Source organism: Anarrhichthys ocellatus, unplaced genomic scaffold, assembly GCF_004355925.1.
Source record: "Anarrhichthys ocellatus isolate YVR2014 unplaced genomic scaffold, GSC_Weel_1.0 scaffold35, whole genome shotgun sequence".
Classification (NCBI taxonomy): Eukaryota; Metazoa; Chordata; class Actinopteri; order Perciformes; family Anarhichadidae; genus Anarrhichthys; species Anarrhichthys ocellatus.
The window spans coordinates 2,310,434-2,323,153 of NW_022280065.1; the positions used below are offsets into that span (position 1 = coordinate 2,310,434).

At 42.7% G+C, this 12,720-nt stretch overlaps 2 protein-coding genes across 3 annotated transcripts in view; both read left to right on the forward strand.

The window, feature by feature from the left end:
- The window catches only part of crabp2b (cellular retinoic acid binding protein 2, b), a 3,261-nt gene extending 922 nt beyond the window's left edge, over positions 1-2,339 (forward strand). The window contains exons 2-4 of the mRNA XM_031866600.1: positions 1,184-1,362; positions 1,689-1,805; positions 1,958-2,339. Coding sequence (XP_031722460.1) covers positions 1,184-1,362; positions 1,689-1,805; positions 1,958-2,008 — 347 coding nt within the window. The 3' untranslated portion in view covers positions 2,009-2,339. The remainder of the gene's footprint in view (positions 1-1,183; positions 1,363-1,688; positions 1,806-1,957) is intronic.
- A 3,919-nt stretch (positions 2,340-6,258) lies between these two features.
- Positions 6,259-12,665, forward strand: scamp3 (secretory carrier membrane protein 3). Of its 2 annotated transcripts, none has more exons than XM_031866636.1 (9): positions 6,259-6,969; positions 7,065-7,145; positions 8,323-8,436; positions 8,765-8,885; positions 9,022-9,150; positions 10,038-10,197; positions 10,315-10,416; positions 10,512-10,629; positions 11,305-12,665. In XM_031866636.1, exons 1-9 carry the CDS (start codon positions 6,943-6,945, stop codon positions 11,464-11,466), a joined length of 1,014 nt encoding a protein of 337 aa, XP_031722496.1. In that variant the 5' UTR covers positions 6,259-6,942; the 3' UTR covers positions 11,467-12,665. The 2 variants fall into 2 exon arrangements, with proteins under 2 accessions (XP_031722496.1, XP_031722495.1); XM_031866635.1 differs by having other exon boundaries at positions 6,259-6,742.
- Positions 12,666-12,720: the final 55 nt, after the last annotated feature.

Here is a 12,720-nt window from a genome sequence, read left to right on the forward strand (position 1 = left end):
TGTGTGTGTGTGTGTGTGTGTGTGTGTGTGTGTGTGTGTGTGTGTGTATGTGTGTTGCCTCCTTTAGTACCACTCCATGAGCAAATACGGTCTGATCTGGATCTGATTTGTGGGGTAGTCTGGATGTTTCTGAAGACAGTCCAGTTCACCTGGATAATGGCAAAAGGTGGTTTGTTTTAAATTAGTAAAACGTCACATCTCTACTGATCCATCACCAATATATGGAGAAACGTATGAGACAGAAAATTACACAAAATTAGATGCAAAGAGATTTTAAAAAACTCATAACGACTGAAGACACACAAAATTACCACAAAAGACGCAAAACAACCACAAAAGATGCAAAACTACCTCATAGAGATGCAAAAGAACTACACATTTGCATCTCATTCAACTTGGGATAAGGCTGGGGGTTAACAAGTACGATACCAGCTGAGTTTCGAGTTGGGTGTATATCGACTAAATTTTAATTTCAGGATGAGCTATGTCTTTAACAATGCCACAGTAATTAGTGGTTTAAAAGATCATACCAGTGGTTTTGCATGTTGTAACACATTAAGTACAAATGCTGTATGCTCCGTTTTACTGGCAACCATTTTCTGAAGCATACCATAAATTCTTAGATCAATTTCCTCGGTTTAAGTTCATTCAGTAGAGCAAGAAAAAAATGTCAGCGTGATGAGACTTACAACTAAGAAATGAAACACAATGAACATTTCACGGCCTTATTTTTCTTTTCATCAACTTGATGTTGTTGTTGTGTGGCAATGCAGCAGCACAGGCTGTTCTGAAAACTTTCAGCATTGCATTCTTAACCTTTGTTGTTGGAAATCAAACTGAGAAGACAACTAATAAGCAGAGACACACATTGTTACAAGGATTACATGAAGTTGATACTTGTGTAACTCTCAGATATCAGATGACAAAGTTTCAATGGCCGCCAAGCAAGGAACAATACTCCAAACATTCCCTGCGTGCAGCTGCATTACCGCACAGCGATACTGTAACATTGTCAAAAAAACTAAAGTTGCTGAAAGATTCATTTTGATGGATTCCCTAAAGTGAAAATGTTGTACTGAATGAACTCAAACCGGCTGCACGGAAGGTTAGGAAACCCGAGTAAGAACACATGCCCTGGATAAAGTTTGGTGGTTTGATATTAGTCCTGTTTGTGTGTGAGCAGGTGTGAATGTGTTCCTGAGGAAGATTGCAGTGAGAGCGGCCTCCAGCCCGGCAGTGGAAATCACCCAGCAGGATGAGAGTCTGTCCATCAAGACATCCACCAGCGTCCGCACCACCCATGTCTCCTTCACCGTGGGCCAGTCCTTCAATGAGACCACGGTGGATGGACGTCCCTGCACGGTACACATCCCGTATAACATTCCTGTATAACGTCAATACATGTGCACCAGATCTTGGCCAAGGACAGACTAACGAGCCAGAGTTATGCACGAGAGAAACCATATGGATACAATTTCAGCCCAACTCCAGAGTCAGTGCTGGTGATAATATGTGGATCTGTTCTTCATCTGTTCATGCTGAGTGAGTGGTGAAGGACATAAAAAAAATTATAAAAAATCTGATATGCAGCGATTGGCACACGGGAGCTCCAGTTGTGACAAAACCCAAACTTTGCTATGACTTTATAGGATCCAAGGCACTAAAACGATGCATATCTTTCCCTGCAGAGTTGTCCTAAGTGGGAAACAGACAGCAAGATCAGCTGTGAACAGACTGTGCAGAAAGGCGACGGGCCCAGAACAGCGTGGACCCGAGAGCTGACCAACGATGGAGTACTGATACTGGTAATTATTTTGTGCACAGCAACCAATACATGACTTTATAGCTGCTTTTTTTCCATTCGTTGCAATACATAACCCCTTTATAATGTGTGTGCCGTATTAGAAAGCGCCACCAAAAGTTAATACTCTGTCCCTTTGTCGCTGTTTTCTTTCAGACAATGACTGCAGGAGATGTTGTCTGCACCAGAGTTTATGAGCGGGAATGAGGAAACATTTTCAATACTGTCATGCAATACCCTTGTTTTGTGCCTCATGCATGGTTTACATTTACTCGCCTTGCTTGAACTTCCTCGTCCTCCTCCCAGCCAGTCAGATGTTGGTCAGATCTCAAACAGTGCAGAAGAAGGCTTCGGTTTACATGAATGTATGTTGGCACAGTAGTTGCTTTTAGAATACCAAAGATGCCTGAACGTGCTCCTTTATGTATCATATAGAAATGTCACACATTCCTTTTCTAAAAGCCGTGTCTACATTTTCTTTGCTTTCATCTTTTTTCAACGTGTTAATAAATTGTTTTGTATGAACTCCCTGTTTGATGATTCCTTCTCAAAACACTCACTCTTTATGTTGCCTCCTCACTGCACCTCCCATTCCCTTGTCGTCCGTCTGCATATCACTTTACATCACTGCCTGCCATTCATATTCTGGTTATTCCCCCCCCCCCCCCCCTCTAATTTTCCACTTGCAATCGACATTGTCCTCTGTGTGCTCTTGTGTCATCGTAGCCCACTACAGTATGTATTCAATTAGTTTAAAAAACTCCCAAAGACAATGCATATTTTATGAACTTCGCTTTGAGGGACATTTGGCAAAGACAAGAGGGAAACAGGGAATGGAAAGGAAAATTAGTTAAGTCCAGAGAGAGGGTCATGAGAAAGTTATTTCATAGCATCAGGAGAGGTGTATGTTCCCGTCTCCAGCTGCACCTACTTATAGAGTGAGCTCGATGAAAAAATCCCCCACCCCCTTTTGCTTTGGCTTTGCACCCAGGTACAAAGTGCTTCTCCTTACACAGTGCATGGATATTTCCAGCTGCTCCCTCTCAAAACCCACTTTTTTAACATAATGGATGCACACAAAGTATGCAAACGGGCTTGAAATGTGTAGCTGAAAATTTAATTCCCTAAAATCGTTCTTTTACTAAACCGAAAATCAACTGCTGTTTCAGTCCGAGGTGGACTTCACTGTGAGCTGTGAAAAATGGTCCTTCGGGTTCTCTCAGGCACTTCCTGAGGAGAGAACTGCTGCGGTTCACAGGCAGTGATGGTTTTTCCAGGTTTTCAAACAGTGTGAAGACAAGCGATCCTCTGAAGTGCTTCCCAGTTTATACACAGTGCTGAGCAAGCAGTGGGAGGACTGGGCCTCCCCCGGGATGAATGCTCTCAATAACCTCTGTGGGTTTATGTGTGTGTGTGTCTAGAGGTATTCAGAACCTTTACTGAAGTGAAAGTATCAATACCACGTGTAAAAAATACTCCATTATCATTAAATGTCAGGCATTCAACATTTTTCTTAAAAGCACTATAATTATCAGATTGTTGACACTGATGCATGATGCGTCATTGTATCAGGTTGGGGTGTAACTGTTTTAACTACTTTACATACATTACGGGTCGGGCCTCCTCCCAGGGGATCACAAGGTAAATGTGAAGTGTCGGGAGATAATTAGTGAGGAAAGAAGGAAAGAAAAGATCTGCATCTCAAAATTGCTTGATGATTTAGGACTTCTCTCAAATCTTTGGGGTTTTTTGGTGAAATATTGCACAATTCAAACGGTTGTTTGAATGAAACCATGTGAGAAGTTTAGATGGGAATTGTAACAGAAAGTCGGAAACCCACGTTATTGTGTAAGCACTCAACAAAACCACAGGGCCTTAACTGCACTCTGGAAGCGATGGAAAGTTCCCTGCTATTTGCTCCAAATGAAAATTGGCATTGCGCGCACACACACCAAACAAACGAGATGGCCGATTCTGTCTAAATGACCCCTTTGACTGATGGTTGAAATGGCCTCATAGGAGCAGTCTAAACCACCCAGTCCCTCCTTGTTAGCCGGGTCACTTTCCACACAGAACTCTTATTAGGCCAGTTCATTCCTCAGGCAGTGATGTCATGGAGCCCTGCATTGCTGGAATGCTGTGGTTTTAGGACAGGGAGGCACCCGAGTCCAGCCTTTGAATCGGAGCCATCTGGACCAATCGCAACGCGGCAATTAGAGGAAACGATGAGTCACAGGAATCAGCTGACAAACACAGACGACAAATGATGGAAGCAGGTTCAGACAGATGACACAAGCACGGATACATAATTACTCAGTTCAGCTAAAAAAACTTTCATCACTGATTTTTGGTGTAAAAATGGGCGCTCATTCTTTGCTGTCCATGCCACATCCATTTCCACCTCAGCAATATGAGCTCTGTTTCTTCCTGGTTCTCCGCAAAAAGATCAGTTCGTCTCAATGGTTGCATTGATCAATGAAGTCCACTTTCAGTGGCAGTAATATTAAACAGAGTCCAAATCAGAAGTTTGGCCTCCAGTTACCAATCTGACCTGTTCTATGGTCATTATAGGGCTGTAAGGATTCTTTTCATCAATCAGTCATATTTTCTCGATTCATCTTTTTTATTGCTTAAATTTAATAAGATAACAGCCATAGAAACATGTAGCTCTGGGTTTTAATATTTCACTTGCTGTAAACATCGTACAGTATAGAGCAAGAGGATTTTTCTGACCATATAGAGCAAATGGGAAATTAAAGAATACTGGATGCTAAGCCTTTATCTCGTCACCCTTTAAGGCAGTCCTGACTCCATGATGATATCCATCACGCCAAAACCTATTTACATATATATATTTATTGTTAGTTCGTGTGCGCCTGCATAAATAGACAGTGAAGATATGTTCATAAATAACAGGAGGATCCAGAAACAGGGCATATACAGTATGAACAGCAGTGTGTGAGTACTGTATGCGAGCGTGACCTACGTGTATGTAATGAAATCATATGACTGCCCTCACCCACGTGACCCCATGTGACTTGTAGGAGAAGAGAATGAAAAGAGACTATAGGCTGGATTGTTCGAGGGCACAAGGCCATGAAGTGTGTATAAACTAAAGGTGTAAGTCTAACATGTGATTGCAAGGGTATATGAGAAGTACAAAGACAAACCTATGAAAAGGCCCTTTGAGCATGCACGCTTCGTACAAGCCGGTACAAAAAAAGAGACAAAAAACTCACATTTAACAAATTCCAGAAAATTAACATTATTCGAAGCAAAAAAAAAGATTTAAGATGAATTTTGAATGTGTCCAATGTAAATAAAACAAAAAACATGCCCAAAAAAAAATAGGATCAATGTTTCTTTTTCTGCACCTGAACATTTCCCTGAGGTTTAAATCTCACCTTCCTTCTGAGATTCTGAGCCCACAGAAGTGAGGGGATATTATTCTGTCAAGACACAAGAGTGACATCTACTGGAAGAGGAGGGAAGTATCTTTTTATAACAGCAAAACATGAATATTAACCAACAGTTATAAAACACCAGGGAGAAACCATAGAACGAGATCAAACAGACATTCCAGCCTGTCTTTAGTTTACAGCTAAATGCTGTGGAGTGCAAATTAGGATGATGGAGAGTTTCAGCAGACAGCGCTAGTAATAAAGGGATGGTGTCCACTCAGGTGCTCTTTGGGTGCGTTCAGCCTAACACAACTTTTTGGGTACTTTTATTAAAGGTGTAATATTTAAACACGGCATTCAAACTTGACCCATCATTCGCCAACACCACAGCTCCCTGTCTGCTTCTTTTACACCTTCACAAGGACTATTTCTCACCAACCGTAACGGTTTTATCTCACAATGAATGTAGGCCTTCTCTGCAGAACTGTTGTCGGCTAACGTTGGCTAAACAATGTGCAAATGCTAATTTAGTCAATTGACAAACAACGTAACAAGTAGAGATATAAAGGCTATAACGGCCCAGATTTAAAGAGGCATATAAAATATGTATATAGTATATATATAAGTATTAGTCACACCTCCTGACAATAATATGAAACATAATTGAGAGAGCTCCTGCATATAATTAAATAACAGTTTGATAGTAGGTTAGTTATTGATAACAAAGACGCTCTATTACAATCAAATTCATGTAGAATACTATTGGGCTTGGCACCGATGGGAGTTCAGTGATGTAATGACAATCCATCTTTTATAGGTTCCTATGAAATGTTTCCTTTAAGGTAATTTATTTTGTAGAGCTAAAATATAATTGTGTAAACCTTTTATTCTATATATTTATTTATATTATTACAGTGTTGGATTTGTGCGTTGTTGTTGTTTTTTTAATCTATTATCATAGATTTTTGTTGTTATTGATGAATTGTTGGCAGCGCCACAGGGGCAGCGCACATGCACAGCCAGGTCACGCCACGCCCCCTCGTGTTCCCTCTCTCTGCCGCAGCAGCAGTCACATGACCGAGTCTTTGGCTGGCTACTTCCTGTACCACGGCTATTATTCTCTGCGGGAGACAAATAACGGATCTGTAGCGCTTATCCCTGCGACTGTTAATCCAGATACCTGACAGTCAGGACTGAACGGGGAAAAAAAACGGGGAAGACAACCGTTAACCTGTCCGTGCATCGTGTTCACCTGCTATCTAACGGGAGATGCCCACCGGAGGGGCGGGTAGCTAGTTGACAGGATAACACGACTACCCCGCCCGCCCTTTACATTTAGAAAAATACGCAGCGCTTCATCTGCTGGAACAGAGACAGCTGCTCGTTTTTTTGTTCCTCTCCGTGACTCACGTTAGCATTAGCAGCAAGTGGTGGCTAGTTGACGTTAGCTCTCTTTCCCCCAAAACAACCCGCCATCGACATGTCAAAATACACAAGCTTCGCCGAGCCGACGGGGACGGACGACCACAACCCTTTCCAAGTGGGTGAAATGAAATATGAATCTAACATCAGCCTGTGTCCGTGCAGCCCGTCACGGCGTGTTTGATGGAAGTCATCGATGTAGCCAACATCTGTGTAATAGCGGGCGTGTTGTTGCTCATGTGACGTGTGTGGCTTTTTTCTTTTTTCTGGGCCTTCCTGCCCTCCTTAATCTTTGCCCACTTGTGGCTCTTCTTCACGATGAATACATCAGTAGCAGCCACTCGGGTTTGTTAAACGTGGATTACCGTGTCAGCAGACAGTGGAATGTATTACTGTGATCATTTTAACAGCAATGTGTTTGCCTTTGTTTTGTCTGCTAGGACCCTGCAGTGACTCAACACAGCAGCAACACAGGATATGCAACACTGGACCTGTACAACCCTTTTGATAATACTACTGGAGTGAGTACTACTATAACATATTATGGGGATATAGATATATTATAGGGGATATTTATACTTGACATTCAGCATCACACACATTCCCATATATTTCGTTTAATCCAGTCATGTTTGTCTGAAATGCCCCATTTAAGATTTGTTACAAACGTATAAGTATAAAATTAGTTTAATGTTTTTCTACTCGTCAGATGTTTATTATGTTTACAGTTTCTTTCAGCCTGCTCCATGAAATGACTGCAATCTAAGGAAGGTTATCTGTTGTATAAACTAATGAATAAACTCATCCCTTAAAAGAGAATAAGAGCATTTGAAACAAATTGTGATGAAAACATGAATAAGTCAAAGACTGGTCTGTTTAAATGTTTTCCAGATAAATTAACTGACTGCATTTTTGACTGCTAGCCTGCTGATCAGACTGAACTGCCATTTAGTTACACTTCCTTCATTCATTTTATCTGAATTAATGATCAAATCACACATGATGGTGTCAGTTCAGTGATCTGGAGCCAGGCTAGAGAGAGAGTGGGTAATAAAACTGCGCCCTCCTTAATATGTCAGCGGAAATTGTGCTTTAGTGGCGCAAGAGATCAACAGACATGAAATGTGTGTTTGCTGGACACACAGTCAGTTGTTTAGTTATCCAGCCTTACTGAGGACTGGACACAAACGTACTTCATTATTACTACATTAAGACCAAAATATACACATTGCCCTGTGACGTACATCTCACACCTCAGTTGCATGTTTAGTGTTTTTGTTGCTAGGAAACGGCTTGGGTCCTTGGTACTTCCTGTCAGCTTTTGCTATTGGCAAATACGGCATCAACAGGAACTAAACTTGGACGTGGAAACTGAAGGAGTCTAGTTCTAGTTGTAGATCCCTTTAATCTCAGACCGAGTGCATGACCACAAGCCTCATGCCGTAGCTTCTAGAGTGAACGAAGCTCGCACGCATATCTGTAAATGTTATGTCATTACATAAAATTCTCCTTTTGGCATTATCCTTTTCATGCCACATTATTGTAGCTTCAGTATAATGTTTTTATGTGTATGTATGTATGTAAAACAATAAGTTAGTTTCAATGTGGGAAATGGTGCACATACTTTTTTTTCTGGATTTTCTTACAGGATGAGGTCAAACTCATGTATGATGTCTGTTTCCCTCTTTTTTTCACCAGCCTCCTCCTCCGTATGAAGCCACCTCTCCCTCTGCTCCATCTGTGCCTGCACAGACCCCACCCAGTAGAACAACACCCACTGAGCCTCGCAACTATGGCTCCTATACCTCGCAGGTACACGTGCTGCAATGCAGAGACACTTGTTGCATGCTTCACTTTAGACTAGTGATTACCATCTGATTTATAATATCGGCGCATTCAGCTGCAAAAATGGGATTGTACTCGCACACTGTTGGGTCTTTAAAATTAGAAATGTGCGCTAGATGCCAATATCGATATATTCAGATATGTACCTCGAAAGCACGTCCTCTGTGGAGCTCTTATGATAACAGGTCTTTTCTATAATCCTTTTCATTATTTATGACACACACACACAACCCTCTCTTTTAAACTTGACTTGCATTTCTGATACATCCTTTCACTTCGTGTCTTGCTGTGTTAGACTGCGGTGAATGCTACCACAGCAGATCTCTTGAGGAAGCAGGAGGAGCTGGAGAAGAAAGCCCAGGAGCTGGAGAGAAGAGAGAGGGAGCTCGAGTTACACAGCCTGGGACCTGGAGCCTGTAAGAGATGGAGGATAGGAGGCGATATAAATATCTGAGATACCTGAATATTTTATAGATTTAATGATTTCGTAAGACATTGCCGTGAGTGACGTTTCCCCCCCCCCCCCACTCTTTTTTTTTTTTTTTTTATCAGCCCGTCAGAATAACTGGCCCCCGTTGCCTTCATTCTGCCCCGTGGGCCCCTGCTTCTACCAGGACATCAATGTGGAGATCACGCAGCACTTCCAGCGCACCGTCACCTTCATGTACTACTTCTGGATGTGTGAGTTCCTGTCTCTCACTACGTGCTGATGTATGAATTCCCATTATTGTTTTGGCAACATCATTACCATTAAGCACCATTTAAAAAATGGAGGGGAGGGTTATTCAGGTGGATGCAATCTGCAACCTCACCACCAGATGTCACTAACTCGCGCACTCCTGACTCATGTCTCTGGGATTCCTTCTGTACTGTCTGGAGTAAGAGCTGGAATGTTTGCACAAAGACTCTGACACTTTACTGCCAGATTGAGGAACCAACTGAAATCAGGGTCTGCCAAAAATGTGAAGATGGTTCAGAGGTCTTCACCCGGGGAATCTGCTGCACCCAACAACCATTTCAAATTGTTAGAAGTAACTAAGTTGTTCTTATTCAACGACCCAAAGCTTCAGGCGTCAGCATGCACACTGGGGGGGAAAAAAGTTACAGGGGTCTAAAATGTGTCTGTGTCCCATGCATGTTCACATGGATTAAGTCCGGGTTATGGCATGGAATTAACCTTGATACTGATTATGAAAAATGACAGAGAGGGCGAGAAAGTGAGGCAGAAAGTCACCGCATAAGAGAAGGGAGTGGGCGAGCATAAAAAATGAATTAAAATAGAACAAATCTTGAGGCCCGGGCCGAGTGAAATACCAAAAGAGCCAACTCCAAACCTCGCAGCAGGAAAAGGATAAATAGCGTCATGTTGCATCAGCCAAAGTCCTGACAAGTTGGCTCCTACTGTAGAGAGGGGAGGGGAGCATTGGATGTGTGTTCTAGTCCACCGCTCTGTAATACAGCAACAAAGAGTTGATCCCTCCACTCAGATTGCACCGCTATTCATTCTTGTCCAACCGCTCCCGTTCATCCTTTTTGTCTCCTTTTTATCCGATCTCGTCAATGTCCAGTCTGCACTTGTGCGCTGCTCCTCAACCTCGTCTCCTCCCTGGCCATGTTCTGCGTGGACAAATCGGGTGGTGTTGGCCTGGGCCTGGCCATCCTGTGGGCCCTCCTCTTCACCCCCTGCTCCTTCCTCTGCTGGTACCGTCCTGTGTACAAAGCCTTCAGGTGTGTTGCGCCATTTGAAACGTGTTGGCCCGTTTGCTCGCTAGCTGCATAAAGCATACGTGGCATTGAGCTGTTGCTTCATTATGCTCACTTACAATATTTTTCTCTCCCTTGTAGGAGTGACAGCTCCTTCAATTTCTTTGTCTTCTTCTTCGTTTTCTCTGCCCAAGTGGTCGTCTCGGTCATCATGACTATTGGTATCCCTGGATGGGGTTTCAGGTATGACTAATAAACAAAACCACCGCTCAAAACAGATGCATGACTCTATCCAGGTTCTTTCCTCCGTTTATGTCTCCCCTGTCTCTTCCCCGCAGCGGGTGGATCGTGAGCCTGGCTGCTCTGACAACCAGCGTCCCCGTTGGTGCGATCATGATGATGAACGCCGTCCTCTTTACTGCCCAAGCCGCCATGGGGTTCGTCATGCTGAAGAAGGTGAAAACTGAATCATTTTGTTTACGTGCAGGGAAAATATTTACAGGTAGTGACTCGGATTAGGGTTGTGTTTCTGCCATGGTGTCAGTCACACTTTCCCCTGTATCTAACTCAGGAGGTGGCATTTTCATGGAACATGAAATCTGGTTATACACGTCCCTACACACGTGATCATGAACATATCCAGGTTTCTGATCATCTGACGGCAGATGTGTCGGAAATCCCGAACATCTCATCTCAATCGCACACAAAAGGCAGAAAAATAAATATCATTGTTAGTCCATGTAAAGTACTCATTTGAATCCAATTAATAAGGGAAAGGACACGTAGGTCTAAGTCGACTTGAATACGAATGTACACTAATGAATGGTAGACTGTCGGGAGATACTGTGACATGAGTGGGTCACATTTCTGGAAAGAAGTCAAAGGGAAGAAAGTGAACGCAAAATGGTCATACTGTGTTCGCACTTTCCACCTGCTCTGTGCAAATACTCGCACCCGCTGTGCCCACGTGGTCCACCTACCACGAAGCAGTCGGTAGATAACAAACGGTCCGAAGAATAGGCCCCGGTATCGGGTTCTGCGTATCGTATTCACCCTCACAATGTGCATGGTATGAGGATGAATTGCTGCATGTATCGGGTGTCAGCGCGCTCTGCTCTTCCCCTCCTCTAGGTCCACAGCCTGTACAGGCAGACCGATGCCAGCTTTCAGAAGGCCCAGGCCGAGTTCGCCACCGGAGTCATGTCCAATCAGGCCGTACGCCAGGCCGCCACCACCGCAGCCACCACCGCAGCCACCAGCGCTGCCCAGGGGGCATTCACCGCGCCTCGGTAGAGTGGGACGAGAGGGGATGGGGAGGGTAAGATGTGAAGGAGAGCCCATTCCTCTTGATACAGGATCTGTTTGGTATTTATTTCCCCACAGGTTATTAGAATTTGATTGGGGTGGGGTGGGGGGGGGGGATGTGTCTGTATAGTAACCCCTTGAGCAACTGAACATCAGGCCATGTGCATGAGACAAAGGTGGGGTTTTGTAATTTCTATCCATGTACAGGACAAGTTGGCTACATTGCCAAACCGGGAGTCAACAAAATCCTAAATGTTGATTCAGGAAACAGAAAGATGGTGTGAAAACAATAACATGCTGACGCTGTATGAAATTTAGCGCACTCGTTACTGGTATCAGTGAATGCAGGGAAAATGCTACTTTTTTTTTTTTTTTTTTTTTTTTTTTTTTTTAAATAACAAGACGAGCTGTGTGCCAAGTAGGAAAGTTCTGGTCCGGATAGTTCCCATTTTTAAATGACCTGGATGTGTTTACAAAGAGCCAGTGCTTGAGTTGGAGCTGAACACTGAAAATGTTGCCATTCTAACATTCGATCCATAACTGAGTGGCTCAATGCTAATATTTTTGTTGCTTTACTGCAAACTAACACGTTTTGTTATTATCATTCCAAATGAGAGTGGCTTGTTACCTATTTGCCAAAACCTCTCATACTGTAAAGATTATGTGTTTCTGTTACAATATATCTGTCACTGTTCTGTTGGTGCTGCTTGTGGTTCTTATGATTATTACACGTCACTGTCTTGGTTTTAATAAAAAATATATTGTCATGCGTACACGGTTATTATTGCTGTAGCTCATTGTCAAGTTAAGTAACAGGATATGTATTTTGATGTTGTTTTTCATGTTTAAATGAGTCAAACCTCAGCAAGTTCAGTATCCTGTAATGTCGTTAAATTGCATTTTATAACTTGGATTGTGCTGCTCGAAACCAAGTTTGTGTTTTTAAAAAAAAAAAAAAAAAAAAAAAAAGAGGATCCTACTTGAACGTTTTTTATTTTCTGGCGACACCAGGAAACTGCATCCGTGGTCCAACTTGTTGCTTTTTGAGCTCTTGGCTTCTTTTAGCAACTTGATCTTTGAAGCGGTGACCGAAGCAAATCTGATCATGAAGATGCGGGTTAATGTATTTTTTATTTTATTTTTTACCCTGTATAAACTTTATTTATTAAAAATGACATTGTGAGGAGTGATGGTGTTGCCTGCTCTTTAATGGTATTGATGTGCCGCTTTTCTGACATTTGT

Coding starts and splice junctions, on each gene's coding strand:
- scamp3 (XM_031866635.1), top strand. CDS start 6,683: ATGTCAAAATACACAAGCTTCGCCGAGCCGACGGGGACGGACGACCAC. Junction 8,886..9,021: donor CAGCCTGGGACCTGGAGCCT/GTAAGAGATGGA, acceptor TTTTTTTATCAG/CCCGTCAGAATAACTGGCCC. Junction 10,630..11,304: donor GGTTCGTCATGCTGAAGAAG/GTGAAAACTGAA, acceptor CCCCTCCTCTAG/GTCCACAGCCTGTACAGGCA.